The 21,507-nt window shown below is 50.4% G+C and overlaps 1 protein-coding gene across 1 annotated transcript in view; it reads right to left on the minus strand.

Annotated features, from left to right (window-relative positions):
• The window catches only part of ABCC2 (ATP binding cassette subfamily C member 2), a 467,216-nt gene that overhangs the window by 78,434 nt on the left and 367,275 nt on the right, over window positions 1-21,507 (minus strand). Inside the window, exon 24 of the mRNA XM_069611520.1 lies at window positions 1,592-1,747. Coding sequence (XP_069467621.1) covers window positions 1,592-1,747 — 156 coding nt within the window. The remainder of the gene's footprint in view (window positions 1-1,591; window positions 1,748-21,507) is intronic.

Consider the following 21,507-nt stretch of genomic DNA (forward strand, 5'->3'; position numbering starts at 1 on the left):
ATTCTTTTCCTCCCTCATTCATTCTCACTCATACTCTCCTTGCAGCAGTATGTCTTAATTTTATACAAACTGACATTATATCATCCGTCACTTTCCATAATTGTTCATTGACACAATATTTGGTTCCCTCTCTTCAGTTTAGGTAACACAGTCTGTATATTAATACTCCAATAGATCTTTCGGTCGACACATGCTTCGGTTGTCAGGGCAGAACATCACCAATAGTGTCCTTCTATTGATGCAACCTTCTTCAGGATGAGAAGCAAAATAACAGTTGTGTCTTGCTTCACATCACTGGGGTGAACCTCACCATCTCCACACGTCATTCATGGGGGAGATCCAGATGTAGTGGACAAATCCCAACTCCACTTAAAGAGTCAACCAATTTCTTGAGGTCTATCTCTAAATCGAAACAGAGCCCCGTGAATATTCCTGGTGCACTTCTTCAATTATATTCTCCCTATAGCCGTACAGTTCGCTGTCTTCTAGTGCGGTATAAGTTCTTTTTCTTCACTGGTATCGTTCAGAGAATGCCTGTCTTGTTTATTCCTTGTCTACTCCTTGTAAACACGCCCGCGATCGAGTGAAGACGCCGAACGCAAATTGACAAGCTCTGCCAGCACATTTGGTGTGCGAAACACACATGCTTGAGATTGACTTGCAAGAAAACGAGACGGGCATTCTCTGAACGATACCGGTAAAGAAAAAGAACTTGTACAGTACTAAAAGACAGCGGACTGTACGGCTATAAGGAGAATATAATCAAAGAAGTACACCGGGAATATTCATGGGGTTGTGTTTCAATTTAGAGATAGACCTCAAGACTTCATTACAGTAACCCATGGGCACCATTTGATGTTGCATCGGGGAGGGAGGGGAAAACACTGTTCAGTTTTTTGACTAAGAGAACTGGAATGTTGCCTCTTTTAGCGACTGTACAAAAAGAAACAAACTTAAAGTTAGAAAATGAACCACAGGTGTCTCCCCAAACATTTCCATAAGTTTGCACAGTTGAATATTTTCTGGGCATTTTTTGCACAGTCTTTTTCGTCCAAAAGGATACTTTTAAGAGATAGATATCTAAAGGGAGATTCGAGGTTTATGTCCAAAGATAAATTAAACAAGACCTCTAAATGCACATTAAAGTTCTTCAGGACAATAAAACTAGCAACACAATAAAATACAAGGCTTATTAAACCAATCTCCAGGACCTTTCCTCCAATGCCTGCCTTTGTCTTTGAAGGGGAGACCCAATGCAATGCAGAAAAAAGATGTGGGCCCGCCCCATGAATATTCATAATGCAAGATATCACGCTGCCCGCCATCAGTGGGAACATAGTAATTGGTGGTCGACTGCAATACGCGGCCATACTGCATCTGGATCCAGGATAAATGACAACACATTTGTGAATCCTCCACCTTCACGAGTCTGGGATTTTGTTTTTACAACAACAGGTTGTGTGTCAGGTGTGTGTTATGTCCCCAGTTTAGCATGCCGCTCTGCTGGGGACAGACTCCGCAGCTTATTCCTTCTATATGTTGGTGGTGGGAATGCGAAGATCGTGCATTGCACAGACCCACAGTACTGTACCTGAACAAAGAAGTAGAAGATGCCCAAAGGAACGATGACTGCAGCAAAGATGGGCGTGGCCAAGCAGATCAAAAACAAGGTAGAAATCACTCCAAGGAAGCATGCTAGCCAGCTCCGGAACGACATGGGGATGGTCTCGTCCACCGTGAAAATGTCCTGCAAAAAAAGACAAATAAATGAGTGAGGCGTGGTTAGCATACAACAGCCACATGTGCCATGATATGATAGGTTATTTATAATGCGCTTAATACCCAGAGGTTTCTAAGCACGGACCAGGGGATCAAACCTGTGGTGCTGACGTGTCGACTTGCGTCCAAGGCGAGTACGTTGTCCCAGAGCTACACTCCCGAGACAAGTAATTCATGGAGATGGGGGCGGGGAGGCATGTAGATATAGCTACCTTAAGCAAGAGCTATCTAGACAGAAATCTGCTGAGGACAAAATATGGGGTGAGTTTCAGCTTCAATGTGGCCATGCTAAGGATGGGCCTGCAAATATCAAGAGGGATTAAATGCAACTACAATCAGTTTTACTTATCCATGCATCAAACGGTTGCCACAAGAGGAGAGGCAGCACTATTTGTCTTGACCAAAGCTATGGAGGGAGGTATCAGAGCGGGGGCAATACATGCTGTAACAAATGACGGCCTCAAGTGTCAAATGAGAATAATGGAGCTTAGAGAAGAAACAGGTAACCAGAAAATGTTGGATTCAAATTGCATGCTTCTGCAGAGTGACAATGGGATGACGATCCCAGATAAACTCTTTCATAGTTCTTCCAGGAGACCTTAACATTTACACAGAGGATCGAAGGGATAAAGTCATGACCCAGGAACCTGGACACAGGAATAGTCAGGACACATGAACAGAGAGAAAGGGCTAAATACTGGACCCGGGAATTTTCATGAAGCCGAGTGGGAATCAGTAAGACGCTGAGACAGAGACCACCATTTTAAAGGGTTTTTACTTCTAGTGGTCTAAAAGGTTTGGTTTCAATATAAAACAGGATATATTATTCTTGGGTGGATCAGCAAAGCCCACAAATGTCCAGATAGCTTCTCCTGGGATTGAATGAAAAAGTCACCCTCTCAATCGTCTCAATGTCCATGTACAGCAATCTATGAGGAATGGCTGTCTTTTGCACAGTCCTGTGCAGTCTTGACACTCGTTCCAGGAACTCCACTTAACATGACCTTTCGCTCAAGGGCCAGAGGAGAGAAGTCCACAGGCCGCCCTCGACTTCCCTCCAGATCGGGGTGACCATGGTAGTAGGGCTTTGGCTGCTGCAGACAATCTGGGCCACTTCTGTGCTTGTCGGTTGGCTGGAGTTTTGGGGAGGGAGACCTTCTCTTCCCTTAGGGCCCTCTGGTCACTCCCAGGACTCCCCCCCCCCCCCGATGCACTCACCTGATGAACTGCTGTTGCCACCGGAATGTCTTGTGCTTTGGTTGTACCTCCTCCCACATCTACTAGTTCTCCAGGGGTAGAGTCCATTGTAGAGTCCATCGATGGGACCAACCCGCTCTGTCTTTGCTTTTCTAAACATGTATTTTCTTTTACCTTTTCTAGACCAGATCCCTTGTGGCCTTCACCTTCCTGGCCCTGGATGTCTCCTTCCTGGTTCCTAATGGTGTTTCTCTCTGTCAAGCCTTTGCGGCTTTCCTCAATGCTAGGTATTTCTCTCTGCCCCACCTCTGTAGTGTAAAGTTCTTCAACCATAGTGTTTTTTCTTTTCCCCACCTTACGTTCTGCTCTCTGACCTCAGGGAGCCTGGCTAGCACCTACAGGGAATTCTTGAACAGGGTCCTGGTTCCAGTGAGGCCTTGGTCCAAAATCAGTCACACCCACGGTTTCCTGGGGATGATTCGGGAACAAGCTTTCCTCTACCTTGGATGCCTTCTGTCATTACATGGCAGAGGACTTTAGAATGGGCTGCACTCCCAACAGCGGTCCAAAAGTGTATCCTTCTTATTATTTTGACTCTCCAAAGATGAATTAAATATTGAGGGGGTGCCCCTCTCCTTATAAAGGGAAAATGTCACAGGGGATTGGTCAAACGCAAGCCTGCTGTAAACTGTTAGGGGCCCAATTACTGTTGTTCTTCCAAGTGTCCTTTGTCTTATGACATCACACCCAGAGGTACCTTGCCTGCAGGAAATGGAGGGGACAGGAAATAGAGAGTCCTAATAGAAACCAAGATGGTTGAACCACTCTCCAGGTCTACCTTCCCACTCTGTCTACTGACTTAAAAGGGACTCCAGTGGTCAGTACCTTGTGTGCTTTGTTTTTTCAGTACTGACCTTGAATCACTGTTTCCGAGAAGACCTTAGAGGGAAAGTTCCTATGCCCTGGAAGAAGGTGTTACCCTTCCTGCAGGAGAATCAAAGAGCCAGCATCCTGACTATTGTTTTACATAGCTGTAGTGGAGACAGTCATACCAGACACCAATTCAGATGTGTCCTGTCGTAGCTGCCACTCTGTGATATGAAATTGGTGCACTTTATAATTGTGTGCTATTTTCAACCATCATTCCACGACTGGGCATGACTTACATTTAAAGATTGTCGAATCAAGGATGGGGCCTGCACTCATTGTACCTCAAATGTAGAGAAAATAGCCATAACAATAATGTCATATTAGTGTTTTTAAAAGGGGTGCTGTTTGGCCAAAGGGGTTTGCTCTCAAAACCCAGCAATCAAGAAGAAACAGAAATGTCTGAACAGAAATGGTACAGACTCCAACCGCACACAATCAAAAAGGACGGTACGTGAATTTAAGAAACTAAAAAACAATACCAAAAGTGCCCAGACACAGGCGAAGACAGGTACCCGAACCATTATTGTACAGATCAAGACAAGTGTCTGCACAAGGAAAACTGTAAAGACAATGTAAAAGACACAACCCCAACAGTTAAGAAGCAGTAAAAGACCCACCACCCTCCTGGTGAGGGAAAAAACAATTATAAACATGCAGACCAAGGTTTACCAATGCTAGTCGAATTAGATCTATTCAGGACAGACGATGCCACGAAGAAAAACTGTGGGCGTCCGGCACGTTTAAGAAGATAAGCAGTGACAGGAAGTTACATGTACATCCGGCTAGTGAGGCTGGAAGAAAATTAGTAAGGCAAACTTGCTGCCATCATGAAGTAGCTACAACAATCCCAAGACCATGAGGGGATCAAGTATAGCTTACCTACCCTATGCTGTGGTGCTATTATATCAATACAAACATGTATAAAATAAGAGAACAACCGTCTCTGAAGAAGATTTAACACTTAAGGTTATACAATAGAAATAGAGAGAACTAAAATAAGGTACAGCATGCAATGTACAAACTAAAGGAAATTAAGCCCCCAAAAATTTGAAGAAAAACCCAACGCCAGCGCGCAGCCATTAATGGATATGCTGGGTGCCCAGCTCCCAAGGGATGTGCTCAAAGTGGGTACTTGCCAATTTTCTGTTTAAGGGAGGGCAATTGCGAATAGGGAAGGAACCTAAAATCTTAAATCTATATCACAAAAAGGGAACTGGTTAATCCTTCCTCACCAGCACACCTGCTAACAGAGGTACTTTTCAAAGCTGTATGACTTACAGCATTATGTCAGCCACAAAAACTTTTCTTTGAAAAAATAGAACTTTATTCATTTTATTTGTATCAAATTTCATATACTGCAGTAAAAAAATCATACATAAAACAATGACTAAAAACTACAATTCATTTGTGTCAGTGGTGACAATTACCAATGTTTAGATCAAACATTCCAAATGTCAAAAACAACTTGGGTGTCTTGGCGTTAGTAGGTGAGTAGGTGATGTCACATCCACTTTTTTTTAATGCAATAAATCTCTTGCTCAAGTTCTAACATGGTTAATTCAAATTCAAAATGCATAGGAAACAAAAAACCAGGGCTATTTTGTCTACACCTGTTTCAGCCCAAATATCTAAATACGCATGTTCAAAAGCGTTTCTGTTGGGTATTGAGGGGGTTTTCTTCAGGACAAAAATTGCTTCTATGTGTGCTGACATCAATTGACCCCACTATTCTCAGGATTGACACTCACTAGCCTTATTGTTGGCGCGGTGAACATTGGCAGAAGGGATGGATTGTTTCTTTATGGCAATAGAGTACACCTCAGTGCCGAAAGCATTTCTTTATTACGCCATTCATCTTGGTAGCGAACTCCACATAAAATTTCTATGGGCCTCGCTTTAATCCTCCTCATGGGATCTTCGTCCTGGAGCATCAAAGCCTTTAGTGAGTCGGGAGACAGGCAGTCAGACATCACCCAGATGAGCAGTGCACCGATGCGGGGGTATGAAAGCAAGACTCATCCGACACCATATTAAAACCCCAAGTGTGCTTAGTGAACAAATAGACAAATTAAGTGGGTTAAAGGGGAAAAGTAAAATAACAGAAACCTTGTGAAGGAAAAGAAGATTTAAATAATAAGTCATAAAGTACCAACATCCCCTTAAAATATATAATTGTGAGTCCCTACCTGATCAGTCAAACCTGATAACTAGTAAGGATATACAGATAAAAGAATTCTATACTACTGAATGAAAAAGTAGTTTTATGTAGAAGCAACAGAACAAGATATTCAGATAAAGCAGTTTAGATCAAAATCCATATTCATGCCTTTAGGATGAAGGGAGTAGAGTGCATCAATCCACCACACTTCTCATTGATGTAACATTCTCTCAAGATCACCGCCTCTCTTTGGACACTGTACTTGCTCCAGAATAATGACCTGTAGTTGTGCCACCAAATGCTTTTTTTTCTTTGAAATGCATTGCAACTGCAGAGCGAGGGCTTTGAATAGGAATTTGTGGCTTGTGCTCAGTCCATCTTTGCTTAGCTTTCTGTATTGTGCGGCCCACATAAACTAGGCCACACAGACATTTTAAACCATAAATAACATTGGTACATGCAGATTTTAATGTATTCTTTCTCCCAGAGCCGGGTGGTTAACGGTCGAGCCCTTAATGATGCCAGCCTTAGACAGACTCGACTGTTTAATAGCCTCACATTCTGCATGCACCTGGGATTTCCACAAGGAGGTTTTGTAGCAATAAGCAAAAATGGGTGATGTTGAAAAGAAATTAGCTTTAATCTTATCATGTTGCAAAATTTACCAATGTTTTGAAATAATCTGATAAACCTTGTTGCTTTGGCGGGAATGAGTGTAGATATACACTAAAACTGAAGCAGCTCATTGAGATCTTTCTTGTAACAGTGTCTCACGCTCCAAAGCTGAAGCCTTATCCTTAGCTGCTATTAAGAATGTCTGGTCATACTCTCTGGCCCTAAAACGTTAAAGCAAAAGTTTGCATTGTTTGTCATATTCAACAGGGTCAGACATTATCCAGCAAGCCTCACTAGTTGACTGAAGGGTAGTCTTCTCTGGGTGCTTGAAGGGTGAAAGCTTTTAGGATGTATAAAGCTATTCCTGTCAGTTGGCTTTGTGAACAGTGATGTAATGAATGTACCATGAACAAGTTATACGAAAGTGTCTCCAAAGTGTACCCTGTTCTGATCGGCATAGAAAGTAAATTTGATAGGTCATGCAGTGAGTTCAACCTCTCAAGAAAAGAAACACGTTCATCATGTATGCCGTACCAGATCCCAAATATGTTGCCTATGTTTCATTTATAAAACAACAGCTGTGATTTACATGCCACAGACTAACACACACAATTGTCACAATTTAGATCAGGGGTGCAGAAGATTAAAACGCCATCTCTGCCTGCAGGACATTGTGTTCCAGTATCACTCTGGAATGCACATGTTACATTTGAATCTGCCCTGTACACTTCTGGGAATGAGGTCACCTGTAGTCTATCTCAGCATAGGCATGTGTTTGCACTATAACTTTGTCATGGAACATTTATGGAGCATTTATCAAAAGGGGGTCTGATTAGCAGACCTCCCTTTCAGAAATAGATTTATTCACCTCATTTTATATTAATAAAAGTAAAAAAGGTAGTTCTTTCACACCTTTACAGATGGCAATCCATCACATGTCCCCAGCCAAAAAGGTTAAACCTTGCATTTCTAAGGATTTGGTTCACCCTCAAGGCAAGACAATATACTGGGGCCATATGCCTTGAAGTGTTGTGATCCGGGCCTTTTGTCTATATGGAATGTCTGTAGAGGTATGGTCAAATGCCAAAGCTCTGGATTCTTCTCGACTGTGGTACAGGTTTTCTCTCTTCACATCAGCCACCTGCTAAGGTAGTCCATGGGCTGATCAACCTCTTCTGAGCTCAGCTGGGCTGAGCCTGCTCCTCTCTTTGGTATATGTGCATTTTCAGACATGAAATGGGTCCTCTGTCGGGCATGACTTCCAGGGGATCCCAACTGAGAGATTTCCTCTGCCTCTCACAAGACCACTCATCCACAGGTAGAGGTTTTACAGGGGCCCGGGGTGCACCTTGTGACTTAGTATGCTTCCACCAGTCTTGCTTCCACAAGTTACTGCTGTGTCCTTCATTTTTACACCCACTTTGGGGCCAGCAGAAATCATCTGACAAGCTGTCAGATGTCCCAGTCATTTTTAAGAGAACGGACAGATTGCCAGCAGCCAATTCTGATATTTAACTAACAGGGCCTAGGGGAACAACCAATCTCTAACTGCACCCTACCTCAGAATTATTGAACGTGCTATGTGTTAGCAGACCCAGCTTTCACCTGCTTTCTGTCATGTGATAGACCAGGGCTCTTGCTTGTGCCTGCTCACCTTTTTGGAATAGACCAGGGCTTTTGCCTTATGCCTGCTCCCCTGTCTGCTTCCGTGGACCTGCCAGTGTGGGACAGTCCCTCTACTCCTGACAAAAGTTAATTTAACCTAGGCTTCCAGCTGAAGACAACTCTCTCATTTCTGGTGTGCCCTTCAGGTCTGGTACTACCCAGTCCACCGTCTCACATTCCTTTTCTACACCAGTAGACAACTCTGAGATCAACGAATCCTGTGATACATCCAGAGACACCTAATTGGCTACTGTCTGGGCCCTCTCCCACAGGAGTAGTATTGGTAGGAAATAGGGCCCCTCTAGGGACCCGGTACCAGGGACCTGGCACCATTCCCATTCAGACTGACTAAGGAACATTACGCCACTCCCTAGCCTAGAGGGATTTCATCTGCTAAAATACCCACTCTGACTATGGGCTCCTCCATGAGATCAGCAGATTCAGACCTATTTGGGTTTACCCTGGCAGGGTGGATATCCCTTGCTATGTGTCATCTCTACACACAGAAAACATTCTTTGGGAGGTGTGGATGTGGATGCACTAAAGTTAGTTCTTTTCTGTCGGAGTTGATAAGCGATGCAGGTATGATTTCCCTTTATGCTTTTGGAGGGGCTTTCTTGGAAGAAGGAACTGAATCTCTGTCCTTACCCTTCTTATTTGCACTTTTTTCAGAGGTCTCAGCTTCTGCTTTAGGTGTGTTAGCCTGAGTCGTCTTCTGGACACAGGGTGCAGAACATTAAAATGCAATCTCTGCCTTTGTGTTCCATAAGCAATCAGGAATGCACATTACCCTTTTACCTCCCCTGGGCCACTACAGAGCTGGGGCTGAGTGTCTGAAGGCTGTCTAAGCAAAGACACACATTTCGCTATCATTTTGGCATGGAGGATTTGATTAGCAAAAGGGAAAAAAGGGTTTGATTAGCAGACCACCTTTTCGGTAACAGAATTACCTAAATCATTTTATATTAGCACCTGAGGCAGGGGGAGCAACCAATCAGGTTGCCCGGATCGTGAGCTGAATCTCAAGATCTGTACGGTGCATTTAAAGGCCCCAAACATAAGTCCCTTTCGCCTGAACAGAAGCATTTAAACACTACCACCAAAAAGGCCCTGCTTTGCTGTTATTTCACATGAATGACAAGAATTTCAACATTACAACCAAAAATGGCTTTTGCTTTCCCTTTCACATGAACAGCAGCCCTTTAAATACTGCAAATGAAAAAAATGGCATGGCTTTTTCTTTTTGTTCATGGCAAATTAAAGAACCATGGGAAAAAGGGGGCCTACCCATCAATACCAATGGACCAACAGAAAATGTAAATTCACTCAAGAAGGAAAAAATCAAAGAATCCTGTGACCTGCAAGACAGGATTTTAAACATTAAAAGCAAAAACGGCCTGCACATGTGTGAAAAGAAAAACAATTTTAAGAAAAGCCACAGTGGAAAAAGATAGCACTGCTCAGACAGAAAATTTCAGGGAAATATGTTGTGGGGGGTTGACCAAAGCGAATGCATATTATGTTCCAACCCACACAATTCCAGTCACCTTTGAATAGACACTTCCTGTAGGAAAAAAAACAGTTCTGGCACTAAGGCAGGGACTTCATGATGGCAAAGCACCACTTCCCACTGGATATCCCACAAATCCTATAACATCCAAAGTACAAAAATGTGCCAAATGGCCATGCTACATCATACGGATTTTGTGATCGACTTATCTAATTCCCCATGACCAGCTAAAACCGCATATCTGTTTCATATGGCAGTGGCTAGTATAATTATGAAGTTATGAGACATAACTAGTCTTTGCCAAAAAGTGGTCATGAGAACAAAGAATGGTAATAAATGCAAACAGACAGATGGTGCTCTCTTCTCCTGAACCAATCCTGCCAGGGGCGGAGAGAGGGATGGTAACTGTCCTATCCGAGCGGCAGGGATAATTACAGGATACTCCCCCTAGATTGTAAAGTTAGTGATGTCATTTTTTCTATATTAGAGGGACTGTACTAGGTCAATGGGACACACACACACAACCGGGAGACAGTAGAAGGGGAATGGAGGGAAGGCTACTGAACCTTACAATCTTTGAGAGTGCAGTGACCAGACCCCTTGCCCTGGCTGTCCAGAGTGTCCTCAGATCCAGCTCGCTTTCCTGAATCCTAATACAAGGCTTGCTTTGTTAGTAGCATATAACTCCAGCCCTAAATTGCATAAACCCTTCATTTTTGTTGTAGTACATTTAATGCTGTACCCAATTGAAAACCCTAAATTGCCAGTGCAATCCAGTCATCTCCCCATAGAAGAATCTCTTGTTTGCTGGTGTATGTTAGAGTATCTCCTTTGAAAAACCTCTTAGTTGTCCGTGTAAATCCTTAGTATTTTTTAAGAAAATCAATTAATTCCCCCATTGAAATTCACAGTACAAGATTGTTGCAATTCAAAATCAACCATCTTGTTCCTGGTGTTTGTATTTAATCGTTATAGTCATTAACGTGTTTACTCAAAAGAATTATTCTCCTTGTAACTAAAAAACTAATTTGTCCATGTATTGTGCGCATTACCAAACAAATTCCCATTTGCATCTGTCCTATTAAACCCAAACTGTTGTACCCATTGTGAGCAGTCCCTTTTGCCTAGAAGTCTACCTGATACGTGCCTCTGTCGTTGTCATTGAAAACCGATTTTCCTATTGTAAGCTAAACCCCCTCCCTGAGCTGCCTATCATTGTAAGCCCCAGTGTAAAGATATTTCCATTTGCCACTGTATTTTCCTTTTGCATTTGCTTTCTCCCAAAACCGATTTTCCCACTCCATTTCTATTTTTGCCCTGGTGTGCTGATTAGTATTCTCAAAGCTCTCCCTACCTCCTAAAGTGTAAGCAATATGAATTTCCTTTCATTCTGCCCTCTAGCAGATGTGAGTAATAATCAAAATCCCATTCTTCTATTTTGCTCCAAAACGGGTTTTCACTTTCATTGCTGGCTTCCCATCTGGTGGTGGTAGGCTTTACCCCAAATCCAATGTTCTCTCTCTATTCCTACTCCTTGCCACTGCCATGTCTCCCACCACCCCCACCCCCAGCAGTGTGGGGCACCCTCCACCAGGCCCCCACCCATGTCTCCCACCACCCCCACCCCCCAGCCACCATGGGCAGCCTCCACCAGGCCCCCACCCATGTCTCCCACCACCCCCACCCCCCAGCAGTGCAGGGGCAGCACCACCAGGCCCCCACTCATGTCACCCTGCACCCCCACCCCCCAGCATCCAGGGGCACCCTCCACCAGGCCCCCACTCATGTCTCCCACCACCCCCACCCCCCAGCATGCAGGGGCAGCACCACCAGGCCCCCACTCATGTCTCCCACCACCCCCACCCCCCAGCCACCATGGGCAGCCTCCACCAGGTCCTCACAATCCCCAATCATGTGCGTTATGGTCAGCCTCCACAGCCAAAAAGCCCTACCAAGTAACCCATTCACCCACATGGAAATGGAAATTACATGTTACACCCCCAATGTTCATAAAGCTAATGAACCCATGTCCGTCACACACAATGGTTGCAATTGAATGGGAAAACACCCAACATGACATGCATGAAACCAATGAGATGATACCACACAGTGAAGTATGAAAACAAAATTGTATTAAAAAAAAAAGAATGCAAAAGAAATTAAACAAACTACAATGGGAATGAAAAAAAGATAAGCTGCATGTCCATTTAAAAAAATAAAAACACCAAATCCTAATCCAAAAAAATGTCCAAAGTCAAATGAAAAAAAAAATAAATCCAATGAAGAACTATGTACAAAACATCCAAGGGTCCATGAGCCCAACTGAACAAAGGAAACCTACAAAAAACCCTAACTAAAATGCAACTATATACAAAAAGTGGAGCAGTGTCCGTCGACTCCAAATCATAAGAACAAACAAAGGAAACCTAAAACTAAAGAACTATATACAAAGGTGGCGGGCAAGTCCCGCGGCTCACTCCGTGGTGTTCCGGGCCAGGGCATCATCGAACTCCTGTTCGATGTCCCGGAGGCGGTCCTGTTCCATGGCCCCGAGGGTCCGCAGGGACGACGCCGTGTCCTCCTCCAACCCCCTGCGGATTGCCTCGAGGCACTCGGCCCGCCTCAGGGCCCTCCGCATGGAGTTCTCCGCCCTGACCATTGTGAGCCACGCCTCTTCCGCCCGCCGCCGCTCCGCACCTATGGCGTGGCCCAACCACTGCCACACGGAAGACACTCTCTGTCCTGGGTCGTCCTGCCCTCCGGCCGATGCCTGCCCCTCCGATGTCGAAGGCCCCGAGCCGTCATGGCTCCCACCATGTTGCTGCTGCTGCTCTGCCTCTGCCCGTGCACTGCCTCCTGCTGCCTGCACATCCTCCGCCGGCTAGGGTGCAGTCATAGATGTGGCCACCCCTGCTGGACGTCCGACTCCCGACTGTGGCAGGGATGCCTCCTCCACCAGCCTGGCCGCACCGTCAGAGGCAGCACCACAGGGCACCCAGGTGACTGATGGGTGGGAAGATGGCACAGAGGACGACTGGCGCGTAGGGGGTCCAGTTGAGAAGGGGGTCGGAGCAAGCCCCATCAGACGGAGGAATCCGGCCTGGGTGACCTGTCCCAGCAGGCTGACGTGGTCAACGAGCCATTCGAGATGACGTGCAGTCTCTCCATGAAAAGACTGCAGGTCACCTGGCATGGCCCGTTGACGCAACGCCACACCAGCCAGGACAGGCTCAACCCGGACCTGGATAGCCACGTCCGCAGGAAGAGGAAGGCCAGTTGACGTCAGCTCATCCCCTGCCTGAAAACGGGTCTGGACGTAGGCATCCCTGCTGGTGCAAGATTATGCAGGGACAGGATCGGGGACAGGATTGCACACAGGCACCTCCGCGGCGGCCTGTGCTGCCTCCTGTCCCTGGTCCTGCACTGCACCACTAGCACCAGTGGGATCCCCACCTCCAGACCCCGTCTCTGGTGCTTGCACGGCCTCCTCCTCCACCAAACCCCCCACCAACCTGGATGACTCTGTGCCATCTTCCCCTGTTGGGCCCTGTGGGGTCCCAGCTGCCCCTTCTGCTGCCGAGGAGTCCAACTCCAACCTCCGCCTCTTGGACCTCCCCCCGGCAGCTGCGGCCTGGGACGCGGCACCGGACTCCTCACTCCCCGACGAGATGACAACACGGGAGGGGAGCCGGGCCTTGCGTCTCCGGCTGGCGGTGGGATCCCCGCCGATGTGCTCCACAGCACCTTCTCCGCCCTCTTCATCAATTGACGCTGCAGACAGGGAGAAACAAAACACAGGCATCAGGGCACTGTACAATGGACACATACACACATGACAGTTGCACATGAGTGGCATTGGCAAACCTCAGACATGTCATCACAATCCCCAACACACATGTCATTACAACTCGCACACATGAGCCATACCACAGCCATATCGCAACTGCCACCACCATCCCTACACATACAACAGCATGAGCAGCCAAAGGTGAGCCAGACATCACATGCAACACAGGAAGTGCACCACACATGTACACACACCACCACACTTGCATGCATGTGTACACCTCTGCCAAGTGTCGCACTGTTCAGACGGGCATCCATGTCACATCTGCCAATCAGGCTTCCACATACCGCTGTCACATGCATCCATGTTGCATCACTGTTGCACCCTTGTCAAATACACACACATGCACATGTACACAGTGCTGATGCATGCAGCCGAAAACAACATACATGCGTGACATCACGGACATGTCTACTTACATACACATTCATCCAAACATGTGTGCCCACACAACTGCATTTGGCATGCAAGCCTACACACACAAGCACCATCCATGTCTCACACATTACAGCCCTCGCATGTGTCAGCCCCACGGCCCTGTACACCCCCACCCATACTCGACCCCATACAAACAGATGTGCAACCTGCACACTACCGAATAATCACCACACGCACTGCTCACAATCAGGATGCATGTACACTCACCGCTCGACTCCAGACGGGTCTGCTTCTCTAGGACCTGGACGTGGAGCGCTGGGGATATGCTTTCCAGGACCCTCATCTGTTCTTCCGACAAGTGGCCCCGGCGCCCCTTGGCATCCGCTGCCTTCAAGAGGCGCCGGGCCTTGTTCAGGGTCCTGGACCTGAAGTCCTCCCAGCGCTTCCTGACATGTTGTAAGTCGCGGACTGCCACCCCCTCCGCGTTGATGGCAGTCACGATGTCAGTCCAGATCCGAGTCCATCCTTCCTTGTCGGCGCGGGAACTTCCGAAGAGGGCATCATACTGCCCCAGGACTTGCTCCACCAGGACACCAACTTCGGTGGCACTGAAGCTGGTGCCCCTCTGCCTCTCTGGCCGGGGGTTGTCAGTGGTCACAGATGGTGTTTGCCCCGACATGACAACCCCAGAGGCAGGAGTGGGTGGGCAACTGGGTCCTGGGGCTGGGATGTGGAGCGATGGAATCCCAGTCGGGAGTCTTCGGTTCCAGCAGGGGTGGTCACAGCAACAGCACCCCTGGCTGATGTGCAGGCAGCAAATGGCAGTGCACGTGGGCAGCAGGCAGTCAGGCAGCAGCAGATGGCAGGTGGGAGCGTGCTCGGGGCTCTGGGGGGCAGTAGTTCGGCCTTCTGGGCAGGAGCGTGGTCTTCCGTGTGCATACGCGTGGCCAGCTTGATACGGAGTGATTTGGCACGTGAAAAGTCTGCACGTCAGCGTGTAATTCGAGGAAAGGCCCTTAGCGCGTAAGCGCATCTGCACGCATACGCATTTTCATTGGACAGAAGGCCCCTCAAGCGCAAGCGCCCCTGTGACGTGACGCGTACAGACACGCATGCGCATTTCAGCGCGCGTGAAAAACTGCACGTCCGCGTGTAATACGTGGAAAGGGCCCATGCGCGTAAGCGCGTGTGGAAACTGCACGTCCGCGTGTAATACGTGGAAAGGGCCCATGCGCGTAAGCGCGTGTGGAAACTGCACGTCCGCGTGTAATACGTGGAAAGGGCCCATGCGCGTCTGTACGCGTCACGTCACAGGGGCGCTTGCGCTTGAGGGGCCTTCTGTCCAATGAAAATGCGTATGCGTGCAGACGCGCTTACGCGCTAAGGGCCTTTCCTCGAATTACACGCTGACGTGCAGACCTTTCACGTGCCAAATCACTCCGTATCAAGCTGGCCACGTGTATGCACACGGAAGACCACGCTCCTGCCCAGAAGGCCGAACTACTGCCCCCCAGAGCCCCGAGCACGCTCCCACCTGCCATCTGCTGCTGCCTGACTGCCTGCTGCCCACGTGCACTGCCATTTGCTGCCTGCACATCAGCCAGGGGTGCTGTTGCTGTGACCACCCCTGCTGGAACCGAAGACTCCCGACTGGGATTCCATCGCTCCACAGCCCAGCCCCAGGACCCAGTTGCCCACCCACTCCTGCCTCTGGGGTTGTCATGTCGGGGCAAACACCATCTGTGACCACTGACAACCCCCGGCCAGAGAGGCAGAGGGGCACCAGCTTCAGTGCCACCGAAGTTGGTGTCCTGGTGGAGCAAGTCCTGGGGCAGTATGATGCCCTCTTCGGAAGTTCCCGCGCCGACAAGGAAGGACGGACTCGGATCTGGACTGACATCGTGACTGCCATCAACGCGGAGGGGGTGGCAGTCCGCGACTTACAACATGTCAGGAAGCGCTGGGAGGACTTCAGGTCCAGGACCCTGAACAAGGCCCGGCGCCTCTTGAAGGCAGCGGATGCCAAGGGGCGCCGGGGCCACTTGTCGGAAGAACAGATGAGGGTCCTGGAACGCATATCCCCAGCGCTCCACGTCCAGGTCCTAGAGAAGCAGACCCGTCTGGAGTCGAGCGGTGAGTGTACATGCATCCTGATTGTGAGCAGTGCGTGTGGTGATTATTCGGTAGTGTGCAGGTTGCACATCTGTTTGTATGGGGTCGAGTATGGGTGGGGGTGTACAGGGCCGTGGGGCTGACACATGCGAGGGCTGTAATGTGTGAGACATGGATGGTGCTTGTGTGTGTAGGCTTGCATGCCAAATGCAGTTGTGTGGGCACACATGTTTGGATGAATGTGTATGTAAGTAGACATGTCCGTGATGTCACGCATGTATGTTGTTTTCGGCTGCATGCATCAGCACTGTGTACATGTGCATGTGTGTGTATTTGACCAGGGTGCAACAGTGATGCAACATGGATGCATGTGACAGCGGTATGTGGAAGCCTGATTGGCAGATGTGACATGGATGCCCGTCTGAACAGTGCGACACTTGGCAGAGGTGTACACATGCATGCAAGTGTGGTGGTGTGTGTACATGTGTGGTGCACTTCCTGTGTTGCATGTGATGTCTGGCTCACCTTTGGCTGCTCATGCTGTTGTATGTGTAGGGATGGTGGTGGCAGTTGCGATATGGCTGTGGTATGGCTCATGTGTGCGAGTTGTAATGACATGTGTGTTGGGGATTGTGATGACATGTCTGAGGTTTGCCAATGCCACTCATGTGCAACTGTCATGTGTGTATGTGTCCATTGTACAGTGCCCTGATGCCTGTGTTTTATTTCTCCCTGTCTGCAGCGTCAACTGATGAAGAGGGCGGAGAAGGTGCTGTGGAGCACAGCGGCGGGGATCCCACCGCCAGCCGGAGACGCAAGGCCCGGCTCCCCTCCCGTGTTGTCATCTCGTCGGGGAGTGAGGAGTCCGGTGCCGCGTCCCAGGCCGCAGCTGCCGGGGGGAGGTCCAAGAGGCGGAGGTTGGAGTTGGACTCCTCGGCAGCAGAAGGGGCAGCTGGGACCCCACAGGGCCCAACAGGGGAAGATGGCACAGAGTCATCCAGGTTGGTGGGGGGTTTGGTGGAGGAGGAGGCCGTGCAAGCACCAGAGACGGGGTCTGGAGGTGGGGATCCCACTGGTGCTAGTGGTGCAGTGCAGGACCAGGGACAGGAGGCAACACAGGCCGCCGCGGAGGTGCCTGTGTGCAATCCTGTCCCCGATCCTGTCCCTGCATCATCTTGCACCAGCAGGGATGCCTACGTCCAGACCCATTTTCAGGCAGGGGATGAGCTGACGTCAACTGGCCTTCCTCTGCCTGCGGACGTGGCTATCCAGGTCCGGGTTGAGCCTGTCCTGGCTGGTGTGGCGTTGCGTCAACGGGCCATGCGAGGTGACCTGCAGTCTTTTCATGGAGAGACTGCACGTCATCTCGAATGGCTCGTTGACCACGTCAGCCTGCTGGGACAGGTCACCCAGGCCGGATTCCTCCGTCTGATGGGGTTTGCTCCGACCCCCTCCTCAACTGGACCCCCTACGCGCCAGTCGTCCTCTGTGCCATCTTCCCACCCATCAGTCACCTGGGTGCCCTGTGGTGCTGCCTCTGACGGTGCGGCCAGGCTGGTGGAGGAGGCATCCCTGCCACAGTCGGGAGTCGGACGTCCAGCAGGGGTGGCCACATCTACGACTGCACCCCAGCCGGCGGAGGATGTGCAGGCAGCAGGAGGCAGTGCACGGGCAGAGGCAGAGCAGCAGCAGCAACATGGTGGGAGCCATGAAGGCTCGGGGCCTTCGACATCGGAGGGGCAGGCATCGGCCGGAGGGCAGGAGGACCCAGGACAGAGAGTGTCTTCCGTGTGGCAGCGGTTGGGCCACGCCATAGGTGCGGAGCGGCGGCGGGCGGAAGAGGCGCGGCTCACAATGGTCAGGGCGGAGAACTCCATGCGGAGGGCCCTGAGGCGGGCCGAGTGCCTCGAGGCAATCCGCAGGGGGTTGGAGGAGGACACGGCGTCGTCCCTGCGGACCCTCGGGGCCATGGAACAGGACCGCCTCCAGGACATCGAACAGGAGTTCGATGATGCCCTGGCCCGGAACACCACGGAGTGAGCCGCTGGACTTGCCCGCCGCCTTTGTATATAGTTCTTTAGTTTTAGGTTTCCTTTGTTTGTTCTTATGATTTGGAGTCGACGGACACTGCTCCACTTTTTGTATATAGTTGCATTTTAGTTAGGGTTTTTTGTAGGTTTCCTTTGTTCAGTTGGGCTCATGGACCCTTGGATGTTTTGTACATAGTTCTTCATTGGATTTATTTTTTTTTTCATTTGACTTTGGACAACATTTTTTTGGATTAGGATTTGGTGTTTTTATTTTTTTAAACGGACATGCAGCTTATCTTTTTTTCATTCCCATTGTAGTTTGTTTCATTTCTTTTGCATTCTTTTTTTTTTAATACAATTTTGTTTTCATACTTCACTGTGTGGTATCATCTCATTGGTTTCATGCATGTCATGTTGGGTGTTTTCCCATTCAATTGCAACCATTGTGTGTGACGGACATGGGTTCATTAGCTTTATGAACATTGGGGGTGTAACATGTAATTTCCATTTCCATGTGGGTGAATGGGTTACTTGGTAGGGCTTTTTGGCTGTGGAGGCTGACCATAACGCACATGATTGGGGATTGTGAGGACCTGGTGGAGGCTGCCCATGGTGGCTGGGGGGTGGGGGTGGTGGGAGACATGAGTGGGGGCCTGGTGGTGCTTCCCCTGCACTGCTGGGGGGTGGGGGTGGTGGGAGACATGAGTGGGGGCCTGGTGGAGGGTGCCCCTGGATGCTGGGGGGTGGGGGTGCAGGGGGACATGAGTGGGGGCCTGGTGGTGCTGCCCCTGCACTGCTGGTGGCTGGGGGTGGTGGGAGACATGGGTGGGGGCCTGGTGGAGGGTGCCCCACACTGCTGGGGGGTGGGGGTGGTGGGAGACATGAGTGGGGGCCTGGTGGAGGGTGCCCATGGTGGCTGGGGGGTGGGGGTGGGTGCGAGACATGAGTGGGGGCCTGGTGGGGGCTGCCCATGGTGGCTGGGGGGTGGGGGTGGGTGGGAGACATGAGTGGGGGCCTGGTGGGGGCTGCCCATGGTGGCTGGGGGGTGGGGGTGGTGGGAGACATGGGTGGGGGCCTGGTGGAGGGTGCCCCACACTGCTGGGGGGTGGGGGTGGTGGGAGACATGAGTTGGACATGAGTGGGGGCCTGGTGGAGGGTGCCCATGGTGGCTGGGGGGTGGGGGTGGGTGGGAGACATGAGTTGGACATGAGTGGGGGCCTGGTGGTGCTGCCCCTGCACTGCTGGGGGGTGGGGGTGGTGGGAGACATGAGTGGGGGCCTGGTGGAGGGTGCCCCTGGATGCTGGGGGGTGGGGGTGCAGGGGGACATGAGTGGGGGCCTGGTGGTGCTGCCCCTGCACTGCTGGGGAGTGGGGGGGTGGGAGACATGAGTGGGGGCCTGGTGGGGGATGCCCATGGTGGCTGGGGGGTGGGGGTGGTGGTAGACATGGGTGGGGGCCTGGTGGAGGCTGCCTCTGCACTGCTGGGGGGTGGGGGTGGTGGGAGACATGCATTGTTGATCAGTAGTGCAAGGTGACATGTGGTTTGGCTGGGGGGCATGCCCATGGTGGATGGGCTGCCTGCGGGACATGAGCAGGGGTGCAGGGTAGTCCCCCGTGGTGTGGGCTGCCTGCAGGGGCAGTGGAGGTTGTCGAGCGTACACCTGGGAGGACCCACACGGCCAATTCACGTGTAGTACTCCCCAGAACCCCTGAAATTCACATACCCTGCTGAAATCGCGTGTGGAACTTCCCACGCACCCCTGAAATACACGTACCCTGTTGAAATCGCGTGTGGAACTTCCCGCGCACCCATGGAATACACGTACCCTGCTCCCACTGGGCCAATCGCGTGTGGAACTTCCCGCGCACCCCTGAAATACACGTACCGTGCTGAAATCGCGTGTGGAACTTCCCACGCACCCCTGGAATACACGTACCCTGCTGAAATCGCGTGTGGAACTTCCCGCGCACCCATGGAATACACGTACACTGCTCGCACTGGGCCAATCGCGTGTGGCACTTCCCGCGCACCCCTGAAATACACGTACCCTGATGAAATCGCGTGTGGAACTTCCCGCGCACCCCTGAAATACACGTACCCTGCTTGCACGGGGCCAATCGCGTGTGGAACTTCCCGCGCACCCCTGAAATACACGTTCCCTGCTCACACTGGGCCAATCGCGTGTGGAACTTCCCGCGCACCCCTGAAATACACGTACCCTGATGAAATCGCTTGTGGAACTTCCCGCGCACCCCTGTAATACACGTAGCCTGCTTGCACGGGGCCAATCGCGTGTGGAACTTCCCGCGCACCCCTGAAATACACGTGCCCTGCTCGCACGGGGCCAATCGCGTGTGGGACTTCCCGCGCACCCCTGAAATACACGTACCCTGATGGAATCGCGTGTGGAACTTCACGCGCACCCCTGAAATACACGTACCCTGCTGAAATCGCATGTGGAACTTCCCGCGCACCCATGGAATACACGTACCCTGCTCGCACTGGGCCAATCGCGTGTGGAACTTCCCACGCACCCCTGAAATACACGTACCCTGCTGAAATCGCGTGTGGAACTTCCCGCGCACCCATGGAATACACGTACCCTGCTCGCACTGGGCCAATCGCGTGTGGAACTTCCCGCGCACCCCTGAAATACACGTACCCTGCTGAAATTGCGTGTGGAACTTCCCGCGCACCCCTGGAATACACGTACCCTGCTCGCACGGGGCCAATCGCGTGTGGAACTTCCCGCGCACCCCTGAAATACACGTACCCTGCTGTAATCGCGTGTGGAACTTCCCTCGCACCCCTGTAATACACGTACCCTGCTGATTTTGGTGTGGAACTTCCCGCGCACCCCTGATGCACACGTACACAGGACAATCGCGTGTGGAACTTCCCGCGAACCACTGAAATACACGTTCCCCGCTTGGCGTTTGCTGTTTGCCAGCCCGGTGAACTGGTCCAGGGTTAGCGCAGCCCTTTGCGATTATTTGGGGATTTTGATGGCTTTTCCTTGCGCGAGGGCGTTCTTGGGGGCGTAACTGGCGCTGCTGCAGGGTCGCTGCGCCACGCTGCGCCACGGCTGGTTTTGGATGCGAAAATCCATGAATGCGCTGTGCGCGGAAATCGATTTTAGCGCACGCGGCTGGCGCAGACAATCGCACGCGGACACTCTGCGCCAGCCGCTTGCGACACTTTTCTGCAAAATTCTATGAATTACCCTGATAATGTATCAATTTAGGAACCAGACATGTTGGGATTCGAACCTATGACTGCAGTTGG

The sequence above is a fragment of the Ambystoma mexicanum genome, chromosome 8 (genome assembly GCF_040938575.1).
Source record: "Ambystoma mexicanum isolate Mex_15411 chromosome 8, UKY_AmexF1_1, whole genome shotgun sequence".
Classification (NCBI taxonomy): Eukaryota; Metazoa; Chordata; class Amphibia; order Caudata; family Ambystomatidae; genus Ambystoma; species Ambystoma mexicanum.